The sequence below is a fragment of the Branchiostoma floridae genome, chromosome 13 (genome assembly GCF_000003815.2).
Source record: "Branchiostoma floridae strain S238N-H82 chromosome 13, Bfl_VNyyK, whole genome shotgun sequence".
In the NCBI taxonomy this organism is placed as follows: Eukaryota; Metazoa; Chordata; class Leptocardii; order Amphioxiformes; family Branchiostomatidae; genus Branchiostoma; species Branchiostoma floridae.
The window spans coordinates 11,799,448-11,826,909 of NC_049991.1; the positions used below are offsets into that span (position 1 = coordinate 11,799,448).

At 44.3% G+C, this 27,462-nt stretch overlaps 4 protein-coding genes across 4 annotated transcripts; 3 read left to right on the forward strand and 1 right to left on the reverse strand.

The window, feature by feature from the left end:
• Positions 1 to 38: 38 nt before the first annotated feature.
• On the forward strand, positions 39 to 7,795 carry LOC118429048 (lipase maturation factor 1-like). The gene is made up of 12 exons (XM_035839391.1): positions 39 to 795; positions 1,201 to 1,393; positions 1,958 to 2,077; positions 2,558 to 2,568; positions 2,816 to 2,964; positions 3,274 to 3,339; positions 3,599 to 3,766; positions 5,092 to 5,275; positions 5,671 to 5,824; positions 5,992 to 6,175; positions 6,839 to 6,951; positions 7,341 to 7,795. Exons 1-12 carry the CDS (start codon positions 564 to 566, stop codon positions 7,516 to 7,518), a joined length of 1,752 nt encoding a protein of 583 aa, XP_035695284.1. The 5' UTR covers positions 39 to 563; the 3' UTR covers positions 7,519 to 7,795.
• A 3,120-nt stretch (positions 7,796 to 10,915) lies between these two features.
• LOC118428501 lies at positions 10,916 to 12,618 on the forward strand. Its single transcript, XM_035838587.1, has 2 exons — positions 10,916 to 11,695; positions 11,903 to 12,618. Exon 2 carries the CDS (start codon positions 11,932 to 11,934, stop codon positions 12,616 to 12,618), a length of 687 nt encoding a protein of 228 aa, XP_035694480.1. The 5' UTR covers positions 10,916 to 11,695; positions 11,903 to 11,931.
• Positions 12,619 to 13,112: 494 nt separating this feature from the next.
• Positions 13,113 to 19,726, forward strand: LOC118429714 (probable RNA-dependent RNA polymerase 1). Its single transcript, XM_035840328.1, has 9 exons — positions 13,113 to 13,552; positions 13,818 to 13,979; positions 14,186 to 14,353; positions 14,837 to 14,962; positions 15,420 to 15,600; positions 15,919 to 16,099; positions 16,540 to 16,800; positions 16,989 to 18,880; positions 19,064 to 19,726. Exons 1-9 carry the CDS (start codon positions 13,368 to 13,370, stop codon positions 19,259 to 19,261), a joined length of 3,354 nt encoding a protein of 1,117 aa, XP_035696221.1. The 5' UTR covers positions 13,113 to 13,367; the 3' UTR covers positions 19,262 to 19,726.
• Positions 19,727 to 20,388: 662 nt separating this feature from the next.
• On the reverse strand, positions 20,389 to 26,866 carry LOC118428502 (probable RNA-dependent RNA polymerase SHL2). The gene is made up of 9 exons (XM_035838588.1): positions 26,192 to 26,866; positions 25,555 to 26,015; positions 25,146 to 25,310; positions 24,677 to 24,826; positions 24,347 to 24,472; positions 23,852 to 24,222; positions 23,354 to 23,614; positions 21,160 to 23,048; positions 20,389 to 20,604 (listed from the first exon to the last, which is right to left on the reverse strand). Exons 1-9 carry the CDS (start codon positions 26,825 to 26,827, stop codon positions 20,389 to 20,391), a joined length of 4,275 nt encoding a protein of 1,424 aa, XP_035694481.1. The 5' UTR covers positions 26,828 to 26,866.
• Between the last annotated feature and the right edge of the window lie 596 nt (positions 26,867 to 27,462).

A 27,462-nucleotide genomic window follows, 5' to 3' on the forward strand; every position in this document is an offset into this window, starting at 1 on the left:
GAAACTAACGCTTGAGCAAAGGCAACATATGTCATGTGCACCAGCTTTTATCAATGTTTCTATGAAGTGTCATTTGCCATTGCCAAAACCATAACTCCGTAGTGACTCGACTCTATTTTTCAATTTTGACAATGATGTTACAAATGGTGACAATACAAGATCCTAAATCCTTCGAAGCTGCAGGTACCGATTGATCCGATAGACGGCAGTTTCACACAGACTCACACGTCAAGCAGATGTTCGAAGGTTTATTTTTGGCATCTTTCGAGAGTGCAGAGATGCATAATTTAATTCTCTCGTCTCGCGGGACAAAGCATTTGCTGGAAAAAATGCTACTTTTGAAAAAGTGACCGCAATGTGTAACACTACTTTTTTTTTAATTTCATAACGTTTATATAATAATTATCTGGGGCGTGTACTATGCTCTTTACAATGTCTTTGCAATTTCCTTACTTGAACCGATGAACTTGAATAAAGAAGCTTATGCTTCTCACCTAATATTTTCTGTCAGTGTCAATCACAAATTTCGTCATCATCTTTAGCATCATTTTATCATCATCAACATGGCGGCGTCCACGTCGGACGGCACCGCCTGTCCTGATTCAAACGTTTACGAAGGCCTCAGACACAGGAAAACACTGCAAGAAACTACTGATGAAACCAGGTACACAGAGGAGAACACAAAGAATATGTCAGAATCATCGAAAACCAAGAAATCCACCTCTGTGCACCTGGAGACGGGTACATACTGGCTGACTCGGATCGTGTTCCTCAGGTCTCTGGGGCTCATTTACTGTGAGTTTTAACGTTACATAATTTGTTTCGTCTAAGCATTGAAGCTACTTTTCAACGGGTTCACTGGAAAGAATGAGCAAGGGAATAGATAGTCATTTGTAGGTGACTTTGTACAGCCTTGGTGCAGCTAAAGGGACAGTTTATGACTCTTCATAATTTGTGGAGAATATACTTTGTTGTTGTTTTGAGACGTGTCCAGTAGTTGGCTGAGGGGGCGGGACTACAAATTATGTTTCCAGGTTGCGTGTACCCACGATATCATTATGCAATATTAATCAATTTAATCAAGATCCCTGTGTCTGCTTTTATACACCATCTTTTTTTTTTTTTTTTTTCAAAATTATGTACTTGAATCAAGAATGCAGACAGCATTAGTGGATGACAATGTGTCTCTCCTGACTGTAGTCGTTGCCTTCCTGGTGGCCCTGCATCAGAACAAGCAGCTGCTGGGGACAGATGGCCTCCTGCCTGCTAACCTGTACCTGCAGAGGGTCCAGCACCATGTCACAGCAGACCCCACACAGAGCGCCTGGAGCCTGGTGCCCAGTCTTCTCTGGTGGGTGGACTGGGAGACGGACCTGGATCTGTGGTTAGACAGGTGAGCAATAGGGAAGCCTGTTACATAGTCTACTATGATGGTACTGGAAACGGGCCTGCATCTGTGGTTAGACCTGGATCTGTGGTTGGGTATAGATAGTGCATGTCTTCAGCCTGGCACCCTGTCTAGTGTGGTAGAGTTGGAAAAGTTTTCCAACCCCATTACTCTGGACAGGGTGCTAAGTTAAAGGAATTTAGGTTCTGTGGATGTAGAGTCAGTACATATCTGTAGGCACGTACTTTGTCTAATGCGTTGGTTGGACTGGGATAAAAATGCAGGATCTATAGCTAGTATCAACTATTATAGTGAGTATTATTCTATAGGCTGATAGACATCCTGGTCATCATTCAAAGTTGGTATTATGGCAATAACACTAAACTGACTTAACTGTGACCAAAGATAAAAAGATACACATTAGCTTAGTGTGTGGGAGTTATTAGGAAAATTTAACAATTCATTCTCTGACATGATCTTTTTTTCTTGTGGCAATAGGTACAAATTATTAGTTGAATTACTATGATTACTTGGTTTTAATTTCTAACAGCGTGATGCTCATCTGTTTAGGTTGGCCTACATAGGAGTGGCTCTGTCCTTTATCGTCATGGTTACAGGATGTGCCAACATGGTGATCATGGCAGCACTGTGGGTTCTCTATCACTCCATCGTCAACATTGGACAGAGATGGTAGGTACAAGATATGTACTCATCAGATTTGTGACTATACTTGGAAAGAAAAGACTAATACTCTGGGAGATTCTGCAATAACATATGATTATTGGATTAGTCATGTAGAAAATCCACAGTTGAAGTTAACAATCGACATTAGCTTCTTCTTCTCCTTTTTCTTAAGAATTCTTTTTCTTCTTGAGTCCATGATTTTCACTGTAATATCTCCCAATTAAAATGGCAAGCTTGATTCAGATGTGAGATGAGTATGTACTTTCGACAGAGTCAACTGAATCTCTGCATTCATGATCTTCCCAAAGGTCTTTACTGTGCCATAATTTATGTATGTAGAACATAAAGTACAGTATTACTTTAGCTCCTGCAGTGCTACCTGCACCACATCTTCCTGCTCTTCCTCTTGTCTTTTCAGACACAGGCTCTGTGTAAAGCTCAGGTAACTAACAATTTCTTATTCTTTTCTCTTTTGCATCATTTCAGGTATTCCTTTGGTAAGTGACATTCTGATATCTTCAGGTTAGTTTGGCAAGGTGATAATTTTAAGTAGGGTGGTAAACGAAACTATTGTTATTGTTAGTATGTTTAAGATCATAGTACAGTATCCATTTAGCATTTCTAGAACTATCAAGGCTAATGCCAATCAAGCAATGATAAGTTCTTTTTACACTTCATTTGTATTGGACATTTTGAGATTACTTTAATAGGACCATCTTTTACATATTTTTCCATATTTTCCAGGCTGGGAGTCCCAGCTCCTTGAGACAGGTTTCCTGGCCATCTTCTTCTGCCCCCTCCTGACGCTCCACCCCCTGCCCCGGTCAACCCCCTCGCCCTGGGTCATCATCTGGGGGTACCGATGGCTCATCTTCCGCATCATGCTTGGTGCTGTGAGTAACATCATAACTACAGATACAATACTATAGTCATTAGGATGCCACTTACATACTACAAATGTAGTACATTGATTACCTTGGACCTGAAAGACAGAATGAGAGACAAGCCATACTGACGAGTGAATTTCATTGATCATCCAATCCAACAGAGGGAGGGTGATGATGATGATAATAAGTATGCCACCATATGTAAAGGAATTTTGTTATGTTCAATTAACTGAAACATTTTCAGCTAAACTGTTGACATTGTCATTTCAAGAAGTATAAGCCTCGTCTTAGTCGAATTATTTTCCTTACATCCAGGGCTTGATAAAGATCCGTGGTGACCAGTGCTGGAGAGACCTGACCTGTATGAACTACCACTACCAGGTCAGTTTCAGTAGTCATTAATTATTACAATACCTGATGCCAAAATACACACACAGAGTAAGGAACATGTTTTTGTATCAAAGGACCCAAAGAACAATAAGATGATTGAGTTACTGATAAAGAACAATTGGCAGTATTCTACTCATATTGGGAAGCCTTTCTATACTAAACATTGTAAATTCAGAACATCTGCACAGTTTGTATTAGCCAAACAATAAATTGATAACATTACCTCTTGTGCTGTGTCGTGCCTCGCCAGACCCAGCCAGTGCCCAACCCAATCAGCTACTACCTGCACCAGACACCAGAGAACATGCACAAGTTTGAGACTCTGTCCAACCACTTTGTGGAGTTGGTGGCACCTTGGTTCATCTTCCTAACTCGTCCCTTCCGTTTCACCTGTGGGTTTCTCCAGATTCTGTTCCAGGTACATAGACTCTGACCACAGTTTTCTGTTTTGTGCATTTGTTGTTTGATGATTTGAAGCAATGACAAAAAAGTGTCCTTTACCCTGCTGACATTCCTTGGCCATACTGTGGCAGCTTTATTTTTTTGTTTATTATCTAGCTGGTTGCATGTTACATCAATTAAGGTTGGATATCCAAGAAATAAGATAAGAAAGCACAACATAAGACTTACTCAAGCAACTGGACAGATTTTGAAAATGGTTAGACATTTCAGGTAACATGCATTGGCATAATACCGGTAGTAAGACTTATACCGGTAGATTAAAAATACTGGAACTTAAAGAGATCTACACATGCAACAATAGTTATTTCTGAGCTGTGCACACTTCAGACATCTAGGTGTCCAATACACCATTTACAAAGCATCAATAACAATGCATTCGAAGACAAAGTTTTCAGTATACTTTTTTTTAAATTTCGGGGTAGGCAGCTCGTCGTGGGACGAACACACTGTCACATTCATTGCCAAATTTATATAGATCACAATTACACATGCTCACGGCACAAGACGAACATGATTCAACAACAATCTTGAATTTCTGTTGGTGACCTACAACTCATGTAAAAGTGTGAAGAACCGTTGCATAATAGCCCGGATCTACGACTGAATGGGCAAAATTGAACGTACGCAGCCATTTTCCCGCCATTTTTATATCTACGCTAGCAGTGAAGTGTTAGGTCATAGCGGTTGTGACGGACAGAAGTTAAATGAAAATTCTTGACAGTATACGTCCGTTTTCTCATGACATATTGTATGCTCATGCAGGTTTATGTTTTATGCATTTACTGACAGAAAAGGAAGGAACATCAGAGGATGTATAAATGTACATAGCGGCAGCTAATTGTGCCGTGTTTCTTCCTACCGGTATTTTGTACCCCCTCCCAACCAAGTGCCCGTTCGCCGTGTAATTCCGCAGCGTGTTACAATTACAATATTACGCTTTTAGCAGGACAAGAGTGGCAGAAAAGTTACACAGAAGAAGTGGCAAGGGTAACCTATAACAGCAACATGTAACTGGAGAAAATGATGCGTTGACAATTTGTCAAATCAGTATGGCTAGAGAAATCGTCGTAAACGTACCGGTATTATGATAATAGATGTTACATTGTGGCTTCCACTCTCTTTCATCGATCACTGGCAAAAGGTACTGCATGCTACTTGAAACATCTGACCATTTCCAATATCTGACCAGTTTCTTGAGTAAGTGTTACCTTGTGTAAGTATATGTTTTTTTATTGTTTTTTATTATCTGTGTTATTGACCTCTGTTATTCTTTATTCCCAGGTTATCCTGATCATCAGTGGGAACCTGAGTTTCCTGAACTGGCTGACCATCCTGCCCAGTATCTGTAGTTTTGATGATGCCCACCTGGCCTGCCTGTTCCCCAGCTGGAGAGGGGGCACCAAGTGGCAGGTGGCACAGATCCAACAGGAGGAGAGGAGTGGGAGGGCACCTCCTCCTTCATGGGGTGAGAGGACAGTGTTTACGTGTTTCTTGTGTATTAACTGTTTGCTTTTTTTAATTTACGATTGAAACATACCATAGGTTGTATGCAATGGACAGAACGTTGACCAAACATCCAGCAGAAACAGTGATGAATTCCACTCCTACTACAAGACAACAACACCTGTACATGCCTGATAACACATTGCCATGCTAGTCAAGGGTTAAAAGGTTATTGTTGATGATTGACTAAGCCACTGATCATTGGTAAATATTAACAATTTGCCAGTCAACATGACCACCCAGAGCTCATTCAGGGATGGTATCAGTTTAAAGTATATTGAAGTTAACAATTTGGGATTACAAGTTCTACACCATTTCTTTCAATATGTCGGATTTGACCTTCACTTCTATTCCCAGGACAGCTGGTCCGCCGTGTGGTGCACGTATCCCTGGCAGGCCTCATCATTTACCTGAGCCTTCCCGTGGTACAAAACCTGCTGTCCCGACGACAAGCCATGAACACTTCATTTGACCCCCTCCGATTGGTCAACACATATGGTGCCTTCGGAAGGTAGGTGGTGGCTTCTAAGAATAGACAGAATCATATAGATGACTTGAAGTTGCAGCTCTTTTTGATTGCTTTGTCCCAATATCTTTTAAAACCTCATTTCTTAAACTCCCTAAGACTATATGTTAAAAACTATGTTCCATGTTATGTGTCTTTGCTTACATTTCCAGTGTCACTAAGGAGAGGACCGAGGTGATATTTCAAGGGACCTATGCAATGAACCCAACAGACCCCAGTGCAGTATGGGAAGAGTATGAGTTTAAGTGCAAGCCAGGAAACGTGACGCGAAGACCGTGCCTGATCTCACCCTACCACTACAGGCTGGACTGGCTCATGTGGTTTGCCGCTTTTCAGGTTGGACACTTTTTCAGTCGGACAACTGTTGAAGGTTTTGAAAGAAGCACAAGAGGAGTAAAGCAATTTGTTTGGATAAGATCTAAGTTGGGAAGACTACTGGTATTAGTTGCAGCTGATCAAGGCATATTCTGTCCAGGCAAGGGGTGCAAAAATTGCTCAGATGGTGATAGAAGCTTAAGCATAAAACTAGGCACAACTGTGTCATATCAGAAACAATTTAACAGATTTTCTGGTCCTGACAAACTGTCCTTTAGATACCAGTACCTGTTTCCAGTCTGAGTCGGCAGTCTGTCATTGCTCGTTCATTCTCGCCATTATCAGTTCCCGCCGCAGTCCATTCCTGTGCAATCTGTTCCAACCGCAATCCTGTCGCAATACATCCCTGCCACAATCTGTCCCTGCCGCAGTTGGTCCCTGTTTCAATCCATCCCACTGCTATCTGCTTTCACAGTAAATTTGATATGTTATAAGTAATATTCATATGTCATAGATGCCATTTTGCTTTAGAAGATACAGCAGGTAAATTTTGGGGGTGTACCCACTGCTTTATAGTATGATCACCAAAGGGTTTAGGGTAAGTTTATAACAGTTAACCATCAAGGAAGTCATGTCTTTGCACAAAGTTGACCGGATTTTTTTTTTTACCATTTTTCCATACAGAATTACAACTATAACAACTGGCTGGTTCACCTGGCAGCCAAGCTCCTGGTTAACGACCCTGGTGCAGAGTCATTGATAGCACACAACCCATTCCATGGGAAGCAGCCTCCAAGGTTGGTGTTGATTCAACTATGTTTTGTTCAGGTTTTATCCCACAAGAAGTATGTAATTATGCAGGCTTATCTGTTTGTGTAATACTGTGTTGCTTACCACAGAAGTTAGCAGTTAAAATTCCATATACATCTTGTTGTGGATTCATGTTTTATGAGTTATGTAAACAAGTTTTGGACATCACTTTTATGTCATTGACAAGAGAAGAAGGTTTTGAAAATTCTGAAAAAGTTCCAGTCCAATAATGCCAAAGGAAAATATTGATCTACCAACCTAATGAAATTAATTTTGGATGTATTTAGATTGTTGCTGTATATGTGTATACAAGTATACATGTATGTGTATGTATAGTCAGGATTACCCTTTTGACCAGTCTCACCCCACTTTCCAGTTTTATCCGAGCTGAACACTACAAGTATACCTACACGAAGATCGGCAGTGCCGCAGCAAAGGAGGGGAAATGGTGGAAGCGGCGGAGAATCGGAGAGTACCTCCCCGCCGTCTCACTGGGCTCACTGAACCAGTACATCAAGCAGCATGGCTGGAACATGCCTGCGATCAAACAGTGAACATTAGAGATACACATGTGTCATCATATGGGAGCAGGTAGCAATGTGAGCTGTATAAAAGTACTGTGAATGCCTTTTTCTCCTGCTTAGCCCATATATATATATATATCTGGGATGCACATAGAACATGCCTCTATGTGGGTCCAGTATCTTTATGGGTTTAGGGCATTTCTTCAGCAAAGCACATCAATTGTGGAGGTAAATCTGCTGCAGCAGCACAAAATAGGTCAGGTTTTACTGATCTGATTAATTAACCAGCTTAGGGGGGTTCAATATTTAAAAAAAAAAAACTAGTTAACATCCATTGGCATAATACCGGTCGGTTTACTGCAATTTCTCAAGCAATGCTAATTTGGCAAATGATCAACGCATCATTTTCTCCAGTTACATGTTGCTGTTACAGCTTACCTTTGCCACTTCTTCTGTGTAAATTATTTTGTCTCTCTGGTCCTGCTAAAAACATAATATCGTAATTGGAACACACCGCGGAATTGCACGGAGAACGGGCGCGTGGTTGGAAGGGGGTGCACTATACCGGCCGAACGAAACACGGCACAATTAACTGCCGCTATGTACCTTTATACATCCTCTGTTGCACTTTTACACGAGTTGTAGGTCACCAAAAGAAATTCAAGATTGCTGTAGAATCATGCTCGTCTTGTGCCGTGAGCACATGTGATTATTATCTACAAATCTGGCGATGAACGTGACAGTGTGTTTGTCCCACGACGAGCTCGCCTGCCCCGAAAATGACCTGAAAACTTTTGGCCTTGTTGTCTTCGAATGCATTGTTATCGATGCTTTGTAAATTATGTATTGGACACCTAGATGTCTGAAGTGTGCATACCTCAGAAATAACTATTGTTGCATGTGTAGATCTCTTTAAGTTCCACTATTTTTAATCGACCGGTATAAGGCTTATGACCGGTATTATGCCAATGCATGTTAAGTCTGTGGTGATTTAATTACACTGTATTACAAAGGGAAAATGGACTGTTCATATGGTGGTATTATGTTTGTGATAGAGCTGTTGTCACATACTGTATGGTAATGTAAACACCATTGGTTTTGAGTTTGTGGTGGTCATCACAAAAACTGTAAACATAAAACCACAATGAACATTTTAAGTATAGGATGGTGCAATACTTAAAGATGATCAGACACACATTCAAGTCTTTAGCTGTGCCCACTTGTAGACAGAGGTAAAAAAAAATGTGAGAATGTAACTTTTTGATTAGTAGAACTACACACATATTATCATGAGAAAGATAAATTATAGCTTTCTTATTGTGAAATTTTCTTAGCATGTCATACAGCCAGATATTGCAAAAGATTGTCAGTCATATCTTACTTTTGTACACAAATATCTAGTACCTATTTGTTTGTTTAACAAATGGTTCATTTTTCTTCTGATATACTGTTTATGTTGTTCAGTCATGTACTAGCTTGTTTTTCTTCCTCTACACTTACTAGGTTGGAATCATTCTGAATTTGGTCAGGTGTAAACTTGGAGCTGATATCTGTGCCTAGGGCTGGTTACTGGTACACCACAAAACTGATTTTTCTCATTGGAGCGGTCCAGAAAAAATTCGGTGGACCGGATGTTGGACCGATTGGAAAATAAACTTATTATATGATCAGGCATTCACACGTTTTCAGGGTTATCGGTCGAGGCAAATAACAAGAGCAAAGCAGGGTAGACTCTGTAGTAATATTTACCAACTTACAATCAATTGTACAGAGCTAGTTAGCCTTGTAGGATTTTTAAAATGCCAGTGAGAGTCAAATACTACACAATACAGATTTCCCTGTAGCAAAATGGACCATTGTCTTGAGTATCGTCCATTCACAAGTTTTCACAAAATGAATCAGGTCCGGACCTGGACTTGATCCTCTGGACCTGAACCGGACGTGGACCTGAATTTTCTTTACCGGTACCCACCCCTAGTCTGTGCCTGTAAACTTCAGGTGTAACCAGATACTATGTCAGTTTTACCATCCATGCAGTGACGAAGGATATAATAGTGAACTTTGACGAAACTGATATTTCTCAATCTATGTCATATCTCTTCTCCCTGCTACCAAATGCCATAACCAATACAAATTCAGTGCCAAACAGCTAAAGAAGGATGCTGAATAAGACCTTCAGAAGATCAATAGCCTACCGTGGCCCCTATGTCTGGAACAACCTACCACCAGACACACGTACGGCTCCAAATCTGACCAGCTTTAAGAGACTCTTGAAGTAAAAGTTATTGACCAAAACGAACGGACACGGACTATGAACACTGAGCCATCTGCACCACTATATGTTTTGTACAATGTATGTGTAGTGATATAGGTTGATGAATCTAATAGTACTCAATATAAATCTGTATTATATTTTATATGACCCTGACCTCCCTCATGACCTCAATGAAAAGCGGCCTGCTGGCCGATTTGAGCTTCTCATGAATAAACAAAGGTTCAAATCAAAAAAAAAAAAATTAACATAACCTTTGCATGTACTCAGCTGGATAGAACTTTTAAAGGAAGGGAATGACAGGTTTTATCTTGCTGTAATTTGAACAGGAAGGCTGTGACAGACGTTTATCAACTCTGGATGAAGGTCTACAAGTATAACGATGTTTTAGATGTCTACCAGTCATGTTGATCAGAAGTTTTTCTAAGGCTAAAGAATGAAAATTTCCTAGTGGCCATAAGTTCCCTGGTCCAATACCACTCTCTCTGTTATGCATTGTTTTTATGAAGTTGTAAACTGGGTAGAAACACTGGAATACAATACTGTATATGGTGCACAGTAGATAAGATGGACGTGTAGCTTTATTCATTCAAAAGAAAAATAGAAAGGTGTAACTGTATGACTGTTTAGTTAGAGTCTGCAAAATGGAATCTTGAAACTTTATTGAAGTCTTTATTTGAGACAAATGTATATATTTATGTATGTATGTATGGCTGTCAACTAGGGCTGGGTACCGGTACAGAAAATTCAGGTCCGGTTCAGGTCCAGAGGATCAGGTCCAGGTCCGGACCTGAACCTGGACCTGATGCAGTATGACTCATACCAATCGTCCATTTCACTACAAAGAGATCTATTTGGTGGAGTATAAGACTTACACTAGCGTTTTAAAATCCTTCAACGCTTACTGCACCTGTACGATTGGCTGTAAAACGTGGTAGAAATTTACTATAAACTCTATTCTACTTCACTCTTGTTATTTTCTTCCACCTGCAAGCGCCAAAACGTGTGAATGCCTGATAAAATAATCTGTTAATTTTCTAATCGGTCCAACATCCGGTCCACCTAATTTTTTCAGGTCCGGTTTTTCTGGACCGGTCCAATAAGAAAAACCGGTTTTGTACCGGTACACTGTACCGATACCCAGCCCTACTGTCAACTATGAGTTTCTCGATGCCCTAGCATTGTGTTGTGCAGTTTAGCTACTGTCACCTGTGTGACTGTCACCTATGAGACCAAGAAAAAACAGATTTATCATCATCAGAAAAAAAAAGCTTTTGCTCCAAGCTTTTCTCCAACTGGAAACCAGAATTCCTACCTGGCCGTAGGACGTTATATCATAACGTCCATGCCTGGCCAAAGAAGAATCTACCGCACCTGCAGTACTACATGTTGTCGCCAGGTTGCGACCAATGAGAAACTACTGTTCTACACAAGACTAAGCACTGATAGACATATTCAATATGTCTATCGGTGCTTACGTCTTATATAATTCTTGGTCTGGAATAACGTTAGGTAAGGTTTATAACATTAAAGGCTAAAGGAAGGTACCTGGTTTTGCTTGTTGTTTCAGTAAAAACATCTGTCACTCGTACAAGAGCAAAATACCAATGGTTTCGCTCCCAACGTCATGGTTTCGTGTCCTGACAGTTTCGGTCGTTATGTTGGACAATGGGGTCAATGCGAAAGGGGAACACCAATGCGGTAGTGTCGCTATTTATCCTGCGGGGAATCCCCGAGAAGGCAACGTTTGACAACAGAAACCGCGAGGCGAAATTCATTACCACAGCACAAGGGCATCATTTACAAGTCTCCGGTATGCAGTAGCGTTCTGATCTTCACTCTGCTTTGACTGGTCGATTTTTTATTTCTCCCTCAAACCCCAACGATTTGTTTTGATACGTTGCGTGTATGGACGTCGTCTCTAATACACTGAAGGTGAGCCTCCTACGTTTTTATCCTTGATGAATGTTGTCACTCATATTTTAGAATAGGATATCATGTAACGTAACAATGTATTTGGGGGAGGGTAAGCAACAAGAAAGGTAAGTATCAACACTCGATCTTTGGATATCGGGACTTGCTTTTGTGTCAGGTGGACTTATGGTGTCACTGAATCCCTGGGCATTTTTTTTGTATTTGCAGATCTTCACCGTTGAGTAAAAGCGATCAAAATGAAGCGAGGTGGTCATTATAAACCCCACTGCACCGTGACAGTCCAGGTCAGCATACAGAGTAGGGACCCGGCGGCCGCGCACTACCGCCTGGAGTCGTACCTGCTGCGGTATGCGGACATCAGCAGGGACCCGCCGCCTAGAGTCGTCAGCACGCCCGCTGCAGCTCAGTACGAGGACGCGGTGGTCAACCTGGAGTTCACCTTAGAGCCGAGGCACGGGACAACCCCGAAACTGTTTTTTGCTGACCTGAGGCGGCGATGGTGCGCGGACCCCCCGAACTGGGAAGGAGACAGCCGGCCTTGGCTCACAACAAATCAACGGAACACCTGGTCTGGGTCTGAGACAGGCATGAGGGCCATACCATTACATGACCTGGAGTGCGCCGGCTTCTCGCTAGGTGCGTTTGTCGGAAGGAGCACGTTCGTCGGCCACTACGACACAGACGACTTGGTCCTGGACAAGACGGTGTCGTTCGAACACGACCGCAGGTTGATGACCGTGACCTTCCAGCCTTACGTCGACCTGCCGACCTGTAGGTTTGAGGTCGGCTACAAGGAACTGGAGAAAACCGTTCTGGTCCACCAAGATGGTGACGTCACCTGCCTGTTCTTCTTTCTCAAATACCCGCTGAAGGTGGGTGGAAAACACCACATACCTCCAAGAATAAGTTCCAACAGGGCGTAGCCTACATATAGATGACGCAAGTTCTAAAAGTTTCGGAAAACCCCTCTGGTAATCTTTCATACTGTGACTTAGTACAGCCTATCCCCTTGTTTATCCTGCACAATATGTTGGATGATCCTATAGCTAAGCCGCTTATACTTGTCTATTTCGGTATGTAAGTGAATGTATTTTCACTTAAAAAGGTGTGCGAAGTAGAATATGAACTAGACTTTTTACTGACAATTTTACTGTGAAGTGCTGCCTTTTCCCTTATTTATCCTGCACAATATATTGAATGGCGTCCTAAGCCGTTTTTAGTTTTTCTTTAGTCCTGTACGAAGTAGAGCTAGGAGGAACCAGATACAGCAGAAAGACAGCACTGCAGAAAGGACATGACAAAGATAAGCTTCAGTGCCATGTACTAGAATATAGGATTGATTCTAAGCCCGGCAATCTTAGGTTCTTGTTTCTGCAAGTAAGGCTGTTTATTATTGCATTTTCTCGTTTCTAAGGTATATGAAGTGGAAGAAGTGCTCGTGATTTTCCCCAGACTCAGTGACAGCCCTGAAGAAAAGGTGACCCGAAAGATCAGCTTTCACGGCTGCTCAAAGAGTACATTGGGAAACTCCTCCTGCCTGAAGCTCGTTCTCCCCGCCCGACAGAACCCCCAGGACGTCCTGAGCCGACTGTGTGGGAGGGGCAGCTTTACCGCGCACTACGTCTCCGTCACGTCACTCCCCGCACCTGAGACGGCAGGTAAGGAGGCGGACATGCTGACCGGCGTGGCGTTCAAGACCAGCTACGCCTTCCGCGCCCTCCTCTCGCGCGGCTTCACCGCCATGGACCAGGTGACGGACGCCTTCATCCGCCAGGTGAGACGTCTGGACAGGGACCGAGGGGAGGATGTGGCCGCCGATATTCTGTACCGTCTGACTCACGTGCTGGAGAGAGACAGGTAGGCTTTCATGGTTCGCTCTGACGTTCATTATACACTATATACAGTCGCTTCTCTGTGGATGGCAGAAGCGAACTACTACCCGGATGGTACCCAGGCTAGCTAGTGTTTAGTTTTACTTGAAGAACGTCGACAGTTCATTCGCACCCCTAAGGACTTTGTCGCGTCCAAAGACCCTTTGTGTTTGAGCAAAAGTTCCCTATCATGTCGCTTACCGAAGCAGATTTTTTTTTTCAAGTCATGAGTTAGAACCTTTTACCGTTAGGTTTGCCAACATCCAAGCGGTGCTTGACTGCCTCCTGGCCGCCCGAGATGTTGAGTTGGGCCGACCGGAGACACTCCCGGCTACTCTGCAGGTGGTGGCCAGGGTCATCGTCACGCCGACAAGACTCGTCTTTCTGCAGCCGGAAATCATGTACGGAAACAGGTGGGGACAGTGCAAGTCTGCGTCTAAAACACTTTTAGAGTTCCGTGTGCTTGCAGTAGGGTTACCCCTATATGAAGAAGCAGGAATCTGTAAAGGGAGTAGAGCATGTGTAGCATTGAAGTTTTGTATCATAGTATTTAAGTCTACAGGTACCATTGCTCGACCATGGCACCGCACTAACTGGGTGTTATTTGCGACTGTCGCAGAGTTTTGCGGGAATTCGGCACAGATCACTTCCTCCGCGTGGTGTTCCGAGACGAGGACTTCTCCAAACTTCAAGCAACTGGGACCGGTAGGGGCAATGGTGATGAGGAGGAGAAGATCTTTGTTCGCGTCAGGAAGGTGTTGAAAAAAGGGATCAAAGTCGGCAACAGGTGGGTTTGACGTATGGTATATTGGAATTTGATTTACTGTTCTGGTTATACCGTTCTTGTTTCCGCTCTCTTCCGTGCTTTAATACTTGTACTAGTTATAGTCTGACAGTCTGACAAGATTTGTTTCAATTGGAACTACATGTGTGACGAAATTTTACAACTTGAGCCAAAGATTTAATCAATTGTACATCCCATGATTTAGATTGGTAACAGGGTCTTTCCTTGGTGCTGAAATGGTGGTCGGCACAACAGTCCCTGTTGCTCTGTTTATTCAAACTGCTTTTTCTTAATCAAGATGTGATGCAGACCCTAAATGCACTAGGATTTACCCTTTCATTTTGTATAAATGTGTGAATTGTACAAATTAAGTATCTTTGACAAATGACAGGCCACATGATCAATGGGACATGCGGTGGTCAGACCGTTTGAATTTTTACATCATGACCGGGGCCTCATATTTCCGCCTTGACGCTGTACTTGTAGGTTGTACGAGTTCCTGGCGGCGTCTAACAGCCAGCTGCGGGAGCACGGCCTGTGGTTCTTTGCGTCTGACGGCAGGAACAGAGCGGACTCCATCCGGGATTGGATGGGAGACTTCAGCAACAGCAGGTCGGGCTTGTAATCATTCTCTTATCGCCAGTGTTTAACTGTAGAATTAAAGTTATAGAAGAAGCAGCCATAAATTTTAGGAACAGGTCGATTCCATAGCCTCCATAGGAGGCTCTCTGGACCGGACCGGCAGTACAAACGACCGAATTCAAAACGAAATGGCCAGCAAAAGTGTATGATGAGAATAAAAAAGACGAAAAGGGCACAGAGAGCCTGCTATGGAGGCTATCGATTCCAGTCGTTCGTCAGAATCAGCAGTTAAGCCAGGAGGAGAGTTCCACCTCGCCATTTTGTTGGCCGAATTCCGTATGTTTTGAAGAAACTGACTTTCTCATGATAAGCACATTTATTCAAGTACAGCGTGTTGTTAAGTCTTGAGAGTATACACTGGTTGACATCCACATTAGAAAGTCTTGGAATAGCTGTAAGATTATTGACACCCTCTGACTTGCCGCAGGTGCCCGGCCACCTACCTGGCCAGGATGGGTCAGTGTTTCTCCACCACGGAGTCCAGCGTCACAGTCCGGCCGGGACAGGTCAGCAGGATCGCCGACATCGAGGGCGGGCGGGACCCTGACGGCAAGTCCTACTGCTTCTCCGACGGCATCGGCAAGATTTCACGGGACCTTGCTAAGGAGGTGTGTAATTCTAGTGTTAGCCCTGTATATGTAGCTAGCTGTATCTATCGGTCCTAGCTCCGTTCGCTCCTTGGATCGCTTCCCTGCCATCACTAGATTGACTGGAGCTACTTGATGGATTCCAGGCTGAGGAACACGGGATTACTTCAGCAACAACTTGTATCCTTTAACAATGTTTAAGATGATGTTCGTGTCTTAGCGTCGACGTAATCTGCATACTTATACTGTGGTATTATCTATTATCTAAATAGCACGTAGAGCTCTAGACAATGTACGACTATTTCTTAAACGTTTCTTTCCTCCTTTCCCAATGCAAAGGTGTGCGAGAAGACCCAGCGAAGCCATGAGCCCTCAGCCTTCCAGGTGAGGTACGCGGGAGTGAAGGGGATGCTGGCGGTAGACCCCACCCTCACCGGTCTGGCCATGCAGTACCGCAAGAGCATGGAGAAATTTTCCTCTGAGCACAACAATATTGAGATTTGCTCCGAAAGTCATCCAGGTGCGCTTCCTTCATTTTACGTGATATAGTAATTGAATATTTTTTTATATAATTTAGCTTACCTTCACGAATCGGAAACTATTGTTTTTGCTCAGTGTCTTCCTCTTTTGCCGTTCCAAAGAAATACAAATGTAAGGTCAATGACCTTGCCTAGACCACTATCACCATGGTTACATCGCTACGGTGTTCGATTTCATTAAGTAGCAAGTGGTAGGGCAGAGTTGAAGGGGTTGGAGGGACCTAGCCTTATTTATGAATGTATTTGAAAAAAGAATATAGAAGAATGAATAAACAGCTTGGACAGTAGTTTACTAGGCTAGAGGATGTGAAGGTAAATATCATGTATTTGCTTGCAAATGTTACCTTTCTAGTTGAGATATTCTTTCAGTCGTGTATTGTCCATGTCAAGGCTACACCGGGTTTAACTATTTTGTTTTCAGCGCGGTTTTACCTGAACCGACAGATCATCTCCATCCTGTCGGGACTGGGGATTCCAGACGAGGTTTTCCAGGTCCTTCAAGAAGACCAGCTGCGGAAGTTAGCCAGCATGTTCCTGTTGGAGAATCGGGCCGTCGACGCGCTGAACCAGCGGGCGCAACTGTCCGGAGTGCCGTACCAAAAGCTGTCCAACTGCGGCGTCTACATGACCAGCGAGCCGTTCTTTAAAGGCATGCTACGGAGAGTTTACAAGAGCGGCATCGGTAAGAAGGTTCGCCACGTTGTTCTCGCCCAGTCTTTCACCCACGTTTCCTATGTTTTCTATGATATCTTACGCGCACTGTAGTTACATGTTTGCCCTACCTGTCATACTTGACATTTTATAACCTGTAGATATGGCCAAAATATGCATTTTGACGGCACCTATCTAAATTTATTTGACCATGCACAGGGGACACTCGAAGAAAGGCCAGGATAGAGATCCCACCCGAGTACGGACGGAACATGTTGGGTGTCCTGGACGAGACAGGCACACTTGAGTATGGACAAGTCTTTGTCCAGTACACGGAGGATATCACAGACAAGGGTGGCGAGACCAAAGTGTTGACAGGAGATGTCGTTGTATCGCGGAATCCGTGTTTCCACCCGGGAGACGTACGGAAACTCAGGGCAGTCGACGTCCCCGCACTGCATCACATGGTTGACGTCATCGTCTTCCCCTCCAAAGGACCGCGACCGCATCCTAACGAAATGTCGGGAGGAGACCTGGATGGAGACCAGTTCTTCGTCACCTGGCACCCTGACCTGCTATTCCAGCGCCCGAATGCAGACCCCATGCACTTCAAGGCACCGAAAAAGATAGAGCTGGAGATCGTCACAATCTCCGACTTGCAGAATTTTATCGTTGACTATATCAAGAGCGACATTTTGGGTGTAATAGCAAATGCCCACCTGGCCTTTTCGGATAAAGAAGAGGACGGTGTGTTCTCTCAGGTTTGCTTAAACCTGGCAGAAAAACACTCAGACGCCGTGGACTTCCCAAAGACGGGTGTGCCAGTAGGCCTTAGCGATGATGAGAGACCCAAGGCGTATCCAGACTTCATGGACAAGTCGCACAAAAAGACTGTACGGAGGTCGGAGAAAGCGATGGGAGAAATGTACAGAGAGTGCCAGGCCATTGAGAACATCTGCAGTGCGCCGGAAAAGACTGACGAGGCTGAAACTATCGAACCCGATCCATACCTGATTCTGCCAACCCACCAACGGTACAAACGTCAGGCTGAACAGAGTAGAGGCCGGTACAACGATCAACTCAAGTACCTGATGGACAGGTATGGCATCGAGACGGAAGCTGAGGCGATGTCAGGGTGCATCGGTAGAATCCACAAGCACATGGATAACCGATACGACAGGCACGAAGTCGAGAGGGTCTTCAAAGAGAGAATCAAGGACCTTCGTCGGCGCACTCGAGAGGAATTCTTCGTAGAGTTCGGAGGAGAGAAGAATGTGAAGAAGAGCGACTATCCTCCAGAGGTACAGGCGAAGGCATCTGCATGGTACGTTGTAACCTATTCTGATGCCAACGAGAACCGTCTTCTCAGCTTTCCTTGGATCGTTGGTGACATCCTTGCCGTGATAAAAGTCACCGTCGCTCCTGACTACCCGGTATCCCTCCATCCTTCTGCTGACCACATCACAGCGGAACTGGAGACGATCTACTCGTCAAAGGCTTTGGAGACCGTCCGCAACCTTTCTGTTGCGTTCAAAAGGCAGTCCGTGCAGCATCAGGTCGTCCAAGCCGTCGTCCTGCGGCATCCCGACACCGTCGCCCTTATCGCGTTCCTGCTGCAGTGGGCACAACAATATCAGCTTCTCGGACGGGACGTCAGGCAAAACCAAATAAGCCAAAAATCGTTCTTGTTCCTGTTAGCATCTCATGCCATCAAAAATGGATTCGTCCCCGATCTTGAGTTGGTCGATTACACCCTTGAATGGTCCAAACTGACAAACGACCTTCTCCACCGCTCACACAAGAGGCATGATACACCCTCTGTCTTTGGAGGCATAGGGTTACTGTGTGTGGACGTCTTCCGCTATCTCGGATCCCACACGTTTGTGTCTGCCCGCGGGACTGCCCACATCGTGGCGGACACGGCGCTGATGTTGTCTGAAGGCTGCGCGAAGAACGTCCAGCGCCAGGCGCTCCGGGCCTACCACCTCCTCTCACAGACAGGCGACATCGGCGCGCTCATTGATACCAACATCACTCAGCGGCAGGAAGAATGGTCTAGGACCTTACCACCAAATCTCTGGAAAAACTACGTCAGCAAACGGATCAAACAGGTAAAAAGATCGGACTTATTTCGAGGGTTTTAACTAGCCCTCCAGATTTGTTCTTTCGTCCTGTCCCTGTACGGAAATTTTGATAACCGCAGTTTTGATGACTTTACTCTCTAGGTCTTTCTTCGTTTTATTCTCACCAAACAGCCTACCATGCTCAGCACTATTTATCCGTTGCCTCCACAGGTTGAGGAAGACTTGGCCAAGAAGACTGGTGCAGAGGTGCACATCAGGCCAATCAAGGGAAGGCGTCCCAGGGGACGCGTCAGTGGCTCCGGCTCTCACGACGCCATCTTGCGATTGGAGTCTGAAGTGGAATTCCTGATACAGTCCAACCCCCTCCAAAGAGCCTTATTTGGGATGGATTCCTGTGTTACTTCCTGATATTGTCTTTTATACACTGTAGAAGGAATGTGAAGAGGACATGGAAAGTGGCGATTACCTGGCATTATTATAAAACATTATAAGGATGATGCTTAGGCCTATACTGACAACTGGTTTACTGAAATCGATTGAATGGAACAGTAGTTGACAAAACAGTATGATACGTATGGGGATATAGAGGCTACTGTTGCTAAATGAACTTTGCTTTTCCATTCAATATTCCCTGGGACAAACCAAAGTACAATATTTACTGTCGCTGGCCATTGTAATTACTTACTTAATATATGTTAAGTATGACTTTGTATAGCACTTTGCCTGGTAGTATCTAATGCACTTCACAAAGAATGTCGTGGATTAAGTGAGAAGAAGAAGTAAAACAAATACCAATGACAAGAACAGTCATAACGTAGGTCAGAGATATTCCAGGAATTATTTCAGATATGTTTTTACCTTGACATTTTGTTATCATAAGGGAAGAAATTAAGATATGTGTATAACCTAACCTTCTTGCCTTTGTGTATGTGTGTGTGCGTGTGTATGTGCGTGTGTGTGTGTGTGTGTGTGTGTGTGTGTGTGTGTGTGTGTGAGTGAGTGTATGTGTGTGTGTGTGTATTTGTGTAAGAGAGAGTGTGTACGTGCACATATGTGTGAGTACGTCTGTGTATGTTTATGTGTGTTATGCAAACTAAGGCCTTTGCAGAACTTGCAGCCAATTGTGTAATGTTACACCCCTGTTTAAGCTACCCAACGTTATATGCTAAAATTGAGGATATACGCCCTTCCTGTCTTACAGTGAGAGAGTAATGGTAAGTATATTGGTAAAAAAAAAAACGTCTAACAGCACAAGGTTTAAATTGTGACTTTAATGGTGGTAAAAGCCATGATTTAAAATATAGCACATTAAAAGCGTCAAGGAAACACAATAAATTCAATATCAGTCACGTCTTTCCGAGTTCAAGAGATATCTACCACACACACCGCACGCGCAACGCTGCCAAGAATATAACCGGCATTTGTAATGGAGATAACGAAAGAAGCTAATACTAAACGCGTAGACAAAAGCTAATTTCTAGTAGCAACCACACTTTTCTTGTATTTCATATTTTACCCGCTTCCGATGACTTCCACTATCTAGATTTGGGACTTTGCCGACGTCGCGACCAAGGTCGTCCGTGGTTATTCTTGTATCTATCAATCAAGTCGTCCATGACTAGCTGGAGCTCAGTGATGCTTTCCTCTGTACCAACGGCAGACAAATGTCCCCGGTACGGTCCTGGGACTCGTTTCAGTGGACGGACATGAACCTGCTGTGCACCAGTCTCCTTTGACAGCTCTTGTTCCCGCTGTTAAGAAAAACAAAAGCAAATATCAAAGCTAACTAGAACTATGTAGCTTTGGTGGTAAACTACTATACTTGGCTCCATTCATTTTCAAACTGTAAGTCTGGGGCAGTGGAACATTTCAACGACTTTTTAAAAAATTCATCTATTGCATATTGTAAACCATCGCATGCAGGGGGAGAAAACTATTCCTGAAAGATAGCAAGAACTGATACTCAAAGTTCGAATGATAAAACGGCACAAATATCCCACCCTCACACTCAGGGTTGACTATCGCGGCAAAGCCTAAGCTTTGTCGCGACAGTCAACCCTGAGTGTGAGGGTGGAATACAAGAATTTGACACTAACTCATGTGATTTCTTCCACTGCATATGGTAGCTGACATTTTTTAGATTTGGCACGTAAAATTATGATTAGTTTAAAATGTGCTCAGAAGACGTGTCTTATTCGATTATGAAGAACACAAGCATCGCCCGATGACCGCAGCCCCAAAACACTCATTCGTTTATGACGGCTAGCCTTTTAGTTCTAGTTACAGGATTCAGTAGAATGTCTTACCTCCCTCTGGTGTCTGTAGAAGTACTGGCTCCACAAGTTCGGAGGTATTTCCATATCCCATCGGATTTCCTTGTAGGTGTCCATAGTGCTCGCAAGTCGCCGAATATCTCCTGTTTGTGCCAACAGGTGATAGGCTACCAGCGCCTTACCGTGGAGATTCCCTCTGGCGCTACCGGGCAGTAGTTGCGAGATGCCGTGAATAGCAACCTCGGTGGTCTCCAGGAATCCGTAAGAACTCAAGTATCTCAGAAAGCTGATGCAGAGTTCTCCCGCACATTTCCCCTCTGGCATAAAGCGCGTGTCGTAGTAACCATTTTCCCTTGTTCGTCGAATGAAGGCACGCAGTTTTGAAATTTCATTTTCTGTCGGCATGCCCAAATCTTCAAAGAAGCCTTGTTTGACAGCATTAACAACGAAGAGGAAGAGTAGATTTGTCTGGTTAATCTGAGAATAATGTTCACCCCAAATCATTTGATCCTTTCCCCATTGCAAGAGAAAGGAAACTAGGTGCATAGCAGTAGCGTACTGCCGTATGTACATCAGTACGTACGATAGAACTCGACTGTGTAAGTCATCTCTTGAACCCATCACATTCATAACGGTAGTGTAGAACTGTGTCCCGTACACTTCATCTAAATCCCTTGTGATTCTGTCGAAGACTGGCTGTTCAACGATTGGAGAAGAGCGTGTTGCTCTTTTCTTCAGCTCAGCTAGAACATCTGCCACCACCCATGGGAAGCTGAGCAAATTGGGATTACCCGTGCTGTAGGAGGCGTGGTACCAGGCGGACGCTTTTGCCATGACATTCTCAGGACAATGGTCTAAGTCTATGCTGTCTTCACCTCCGAATTCGGCAAAGAATTCCTGTCTGGTCTGTTTGCGAAGATGGGCGATCCGGTCCTTGGCGATTCTTTCTGCCTCAAACCTCTCATAACGGTCTTCCATGTGGTGGTGCATTCTGACGAAGCATCCCGATACGGCCTCAGCTTCTGTGTCAATCCCGTACTGACTCATCAGATCCTGTAGCTTGTCGTAGAAGTCGTCTTTAGCCTGACGAGAAGACACAGCATACCGTTTACGGTCTTTATGTGTGAAATCTGGGTCTATTTCGATATTTTTACCTCCAGTGTCCTTGTCTTTATGTAGATGACTGCAAACCCGTTCAATCCTAAGACACTCCCGGTACATCTTGCCCTGGACGGCCTCTGACCGTCTTGACGTCTTCCCTTTCTTCTTGCCCATAAAATCTGGATACTCCAAAGGTCTCTCTTCCATTTTTAAAGTTGGGCATACTCCTGTCTTTGGAAAATCGACTGCATCGGAATGCTTTTTAGCTAGTCCAAGGCATTTACTGGAAAATATGCCTTCTTTCTCGGTGTGCGCAAAAGCGAGATGTGCGTTAGCAATCTGCCCAAGCCTGTCATTTGCAATGTACTCGACAATGAAATCTATGATGTCATGGGTTTCGACACTTGGTAGCTCTTTCTTCGGCTGTGCCGTGAAGTCCATGGGCCCCTGATTGGGTTTCGGGAATATCAAACCTGGATACCAGGTGACGAAGAACTGGTCGCCATCCAGGTCTCCTCCCGACATCTCGTTTGGATGCGGTCGCGGTCCTTTGGAGGGGAAGACGATGACGTCAACCATATGATGCAGTGAGGGAATGTCGACTGCCCTGAGTTTCCGTAGGTCTCCCGGGTGGAAACACGGATTCCGTGTAACAACGACGTCTCCTGTCACTTTGGTTTGGCCCCCTTTGTCTGTGATATCCTCCGTGTATTGGACGAAGACTTGTCCGTACTCCAGTGTGCCTGTCTCGTCCAGGACACCCAACATGTTCCGTCCGTACTCGGGTGGGATCTCTATTCTCGCTCTTCGTCTTAGTTCTCCTGTAAAATAATTAGTTTTGCGTCAACATACTGCAAAGGGAAAAAACACGTTTGAAAATCAAAAATGACATTGACATATACCAGTATGTGACTGGCGATTAACAAAATTGAAGTAGTCGCTTATCAACAAGCGAATTTTATTCGGTGGTGAAATCACCGACCAGATGATGATGGAGCTCTTGGTCGATATAGGATATGATTCATGAAGTAGTTTGGGCACCCTGCTGCGTTACGTATCTGAGTTGGAGTTGGCGCCAAATCTCACACATATTACAACACAAAACCAGTCAGCAATTATTGCTTACCGAGGAAGCAGGTGAACATTTTTTGTAGCATGGCCCTGAAGAACGGTTCTGTGGTGACATGGAGTCCACAACGGGACAGTCTGCCCAAAGGTAACCCTAGTGGCTGTGCCCTTCTCTTCATGGATTCGAATGCAACGTCCTCTCTCACAAGCATGTCGGACAGATTCTGCAGCATTGCCTCTTGGAGCTGCTGAAAGGTCTGGTCAGGAACGCCCAACGCTGATAGGATAGTGATCACCTGCCTGTTCAGGTACAGTCGACCTTGAAGAGAAAATTGGTAGCTGTACAAAAGAGGAATTATAACTTAAATGACACAAGGTGGATAAAAATTACGGAGCTCGTAAACACAGGCGTAGCTGGGTGCCAGTATGTCTAATCTCTAGATCCCCTGTGCGTAAATAAGATACTTGTGTCTAATAGTCATTGATTCTTTTAGGTAGGGTCCAATAAGTAGTTGTCAAAAGTTGACAAGGGTAGAATCCATGCTGTTTAAGTTACCTGGATGACTGGTCATGCAGATTTCAATCTGTTGATCAAAGGACAGAAACTTCATCATACTCGGCCGAACTTCCATCACATCACTGTCGAGACTTGGATCCACTGCCACCACACCCTTGACTCCTCCGTACCGGATCTGGTAGGCTGATGGTACTTCTGTTTCACCACGGCCTATCGCTCTACGTTCATTTACCTTCTGTGCCAGTGACTGTGATATCTTGCCAATACCATCAGAGAAGCAGTAGACGTTGGGATAGCCACCTTTAACCTCAGGTATCCTGACCACCTCCCCGGCAGAGATCAGGGCAGTCACACTTGGCTCGGTGTTGGAGAAGCACTGGCCCATGCGTGCAAGCACGGTAGCAGGGCATCTGAAGAAGAGAGAGGAAAATATCACTGAACATTTGATAGTGTTGTTACATTTAATTGTAAAGGTGGTGAATTGATTTTCTTGGTATCCCATGATATTCTACAAAAATGACACAAAGCAATTACTTGATGTCAGAGAAGTCTCCCATGTCTTTTCTGATGGACTCGGCTGTATTCTTCCCGTCTGAAGCGAAGAACCAGACGTTGTGCTCCCTAAGCTGGCTGTTAGAGGCAGCTAGGAATACGTATTTCCTGTAAGGCAAAAGGACATTTACTATTGGGAGCATCTGTTTGATAATCTGATTTCAAATAAAATAGAAAAGACAACTTTAGTTATGAGATCTTCTGAAAGTGGGAAATGAAGAATCGGACACAACAGGATAAACCAATTAGCAGTATACGCTTGTTCAATTTTACAGACTATGTCTTGAATTGAGGAAGTTACTCTGTCTGTACCTGTCTCCGACTAACAGCCCGTCCTGAAGGAATTTTTTGACACGTGTAAATGTCGTCTCCTCCTCGCCTCCTACTGCTGACAGCTTGCAGAAGTCTTCGTCCCGAATGGACACCCTCATAAAGTTGTCCTCACCGTACTTCCGAAGGATTCTGCATATCAAACAGCAAATTCACAAACATTTACATCGTTGTGAGCCACCAGGTACCATTATTCTCGATTTAGGGCAAATTGAAAAGAAGATATGGAATTAATCATTGTCACACATTCGTAATATATCAGCTACTGATGTATTATTTGAGATGATAAGCAGATCTACTCTCCGAGCAGAGGTTGAATCGCACAGATATATTAGTACTCGGACAAAAATATACGGGCGCTCTTTGAAGAGCGCCCGTGTAATTTTTCCGACTGCAACTATATCTGCGCGATGCAACCTCTGCTTGGAGAGTAAAGCAGATCATCCCTAACCTGTTATCCCGCACTATTTCAGGGTGCATGAACATCAGGCGGGTCGGTGTGACGAAGACGCGGCGCACCATGCGGTGGGCAGCCGGGTACTGGGACTGCTCTGCCTCGAGGATGATGTCCCTCATGGCAAGTAGTTTCCGTAGTGTAGTGTCGATGTCCGCAAATCTACAACAAGAGTTCGAAAATCGTACTCCGTGAAATATTTACAGATTTTACTTCTAACACCTCTGTACTTCCTACCTGTCTACTGACGATTCAAATAACTACGCACACACACACACACAAACAGACACCAAAAAAACAAAGACTTTGCACACGGAGTCAAAAAATCATTGTAGTCCATTGCTAAGCTGATGATTATGGGCAATATCTATCTTGAACTGTGTAATCTAGTAAAATAGATAGTCACCTGTTACTTTCCACAGTCAGGGTAAGCCGTCGAAGTATTTCGCAGACAAACCTCGGACCGAATCGTTCTTCGTCTTCTTCCATATCTTGGAGTTTTTGAAAGAAATGCTGGTTGACAAGGACCTGGTCCGTCACACTGTACCCGCGCGAGAGAAATACGCGCAGCGCGTAAACACACTCGAAGTGTGTCAGTGAAGGTTCTTGCTCTAGGGCTGAAGGTTTGATACAGTGCACGGACAAATAGTTTGCTGTGAAGCCACAACTCTGGCACAGGCGGCTGAGGACAGCATGGGAGTTTACGGTATCATTATTTTCAATAACCAACTGGAGACAGGAAGAATATCCAAGATCTCGACGTGTGCATCCTGCAAATGATGTGGTACGCCTCCAAACTGTCTTCGTATTAACGGAGTCAATCCTGTCAACACCACAGTCGTTGCCTGGATCGGTCGCCCTGAATACCTAAACCATTGTAAAACAAAGGGTGTTGCACTGTACTTAAAGTGTCATGGTCGACAACAGATGTACGTCATTGAAATGACAAAATTACAAAGTAGACTCTATACACATCACACGAATCTTGTAACAGCAACAACGTCTTAGTGCTGGTCACATTTATTGGGACAAATCGTTATTACCTTTAGTGGATGTTTGAGGAAGAGGTACAGTTCTGTCTGTGCATCGCTGTCGTCGACAAGGATGTAATCCTCCAGGTTGTCATAATCCACTTCGAACTTGTGAAGATCTTCGTCTTCGCATGGCTTGAAGTGAACCACAAGCTGTCTCCGGTCATGTTCAAAGGTCACCTGTCTCTCAAGACCTCTCGAGTCGTCTTCAGACCCAGAGTCGTGGTCTGACACGTCATAGTGGTTGATGAATGTACTTCTCTCTCGAAAAGCACCCAGGGCAAATGTTTTCAGTGCAATATCAGAGTGAGTGGGAGTGTTTCTCTGGGTTTTGTCAAAAACACCTGTTTTCTCTTCGGGAGTAAGCCATCCAAGTCCGAATATACAGTGACCGAGTTTGCACCATTCCAGTCGCAGGAAACAGAACAATTCTTCTGTCGTGTCATATTCGTTGGCATTCCGTGGCTGTACTTTAAATTCTGTACTACGGACAGCGTCTTGGTTCCACGTCTGACCGCTGTTTAAAGTGGTCTCAGACACAACACGGGAGTTCCTTTTCATGAAGCGGTCCAAGCTCTTTCGAACATCGCTATCTAGGGACCGTTCCAACGTGACAGTCACGGACAGGGGGAACGCTGGTTCACTCATTGTGATGGTATAACGTGGAGTGGACTCAATCCTCAGCTAACCGACATCTGTCGCACCGCAGTCATCCCTCAGTAAAACACCTGAAGCCGCATAGTATCCGTGTAGAATTTTTTGTCAGCCTGGCATATCACGTGGTAGTCAAGTCTGTGTAACGTAAACCCTACTTCCCGGGGCTGCAACTGGTCCCTACCCGCCAGGGGCCGGCGATGTTGGGCGGGCCTCCATAAGCACGATTTAATCATGCTAATCACATGATACCTAGCAATAACAAAAACAAATCGACGTTTTCATACTCCTTATGAAATAAAACAAAGCAAAACAATGCGCCTTGACATAACGTTCATAACAAAGTTATGTCATGAAAGTATCATCAATTACAAGTGGGTCTGTTACGTACCCCCCAGACTCAACAGTTTGGGAATTAAATCCACTTGAGTCATGCAATGGCATAATATGCTTCATTCGTTCATCAACATCGAGGCGTGAGGAAAGTAGCAGCTTGGGGGGGGGGGGGGGTTCCCAACGACAGGAAGTCACACAAGGTAAGTAGACATTCACATTCAACGTAAGACGCACCAGGGGATTCCCCGGTAGGTGATGTCATTTGCCCTGTTGCTACGTACAGATCAGTTTCA

Bases quoted from the DNA above. Each gene is read 5' to 3' on its own strand.
- LOC118429714 (XM_035840328.1), top strand. From the start codon at position 13,368: ATGCTGACCGGCGTGGCGTTCAAGACCAGCTACGCCTTCCGCGCCCTC. The intron at 14,354-14,836 runs GTGGGTTTGACG...CTGTACTTGTAG, and splicing joins GGGATCAAAGTCGGCAACAG to GTTGTACGAGTTCCTGGCGG. The intron at 14,963-15,419 runs GTCGGGCTTGTA...GACTTGCCGCAG, and splicing joins GGAGACTTCAGCAACAGCAG to GTGCCCGGCCACCTACCTGG.
- LOC118428501 (XM_035838587.1), top strand. From the start codon at position 11,932: ATGAAGCGAGGTGGTCATTATAAACCCCACTGCACCGTGACAGTCCAG.
- LOC118428502 (XM_035838588.1), bottom strand. From the start codon at position 26,827: ATGAGTGAACCAGCGTTCCCCCTGTCCGTGACTGTCACGTTGGAACGG. The intron at 26,016-26,191 runs GTAATAACGATT...ACAATGGTTTAG, and splicing joins TCCTCAAACATCCACTAAAG to GTATTCAGGGCGACCGATCC. The intron at 23,049-23,353 runs GTAAGCAATAAT...ATTATTTTACAG, and splicing joins AATGTTCACCTGCTTCCTCG to GAGAACTAAGACGAAGAGCG.
- LOC118429048 (XM_035839391.1), top strand. From the start codon at position 564: ATGGCGGCGTCCACGTCGGACGGCACCGCCTGTCCTGATTCAAACGTT. The intron at 3,767-5,091 runs GTACATAGACTC...CTTTATTCCCAG, and splicing joins TTCTCCAGATTCTGTTCCAG to GTTATCCTGATCATCAGTGG. The intron at 6,176-6,838 runs GTTGGACACTTT...TTTTCCATACAG, and splicing joins TGTGGTTTGCCGCTTTTCAG to AATTACAACTATAACAACTG.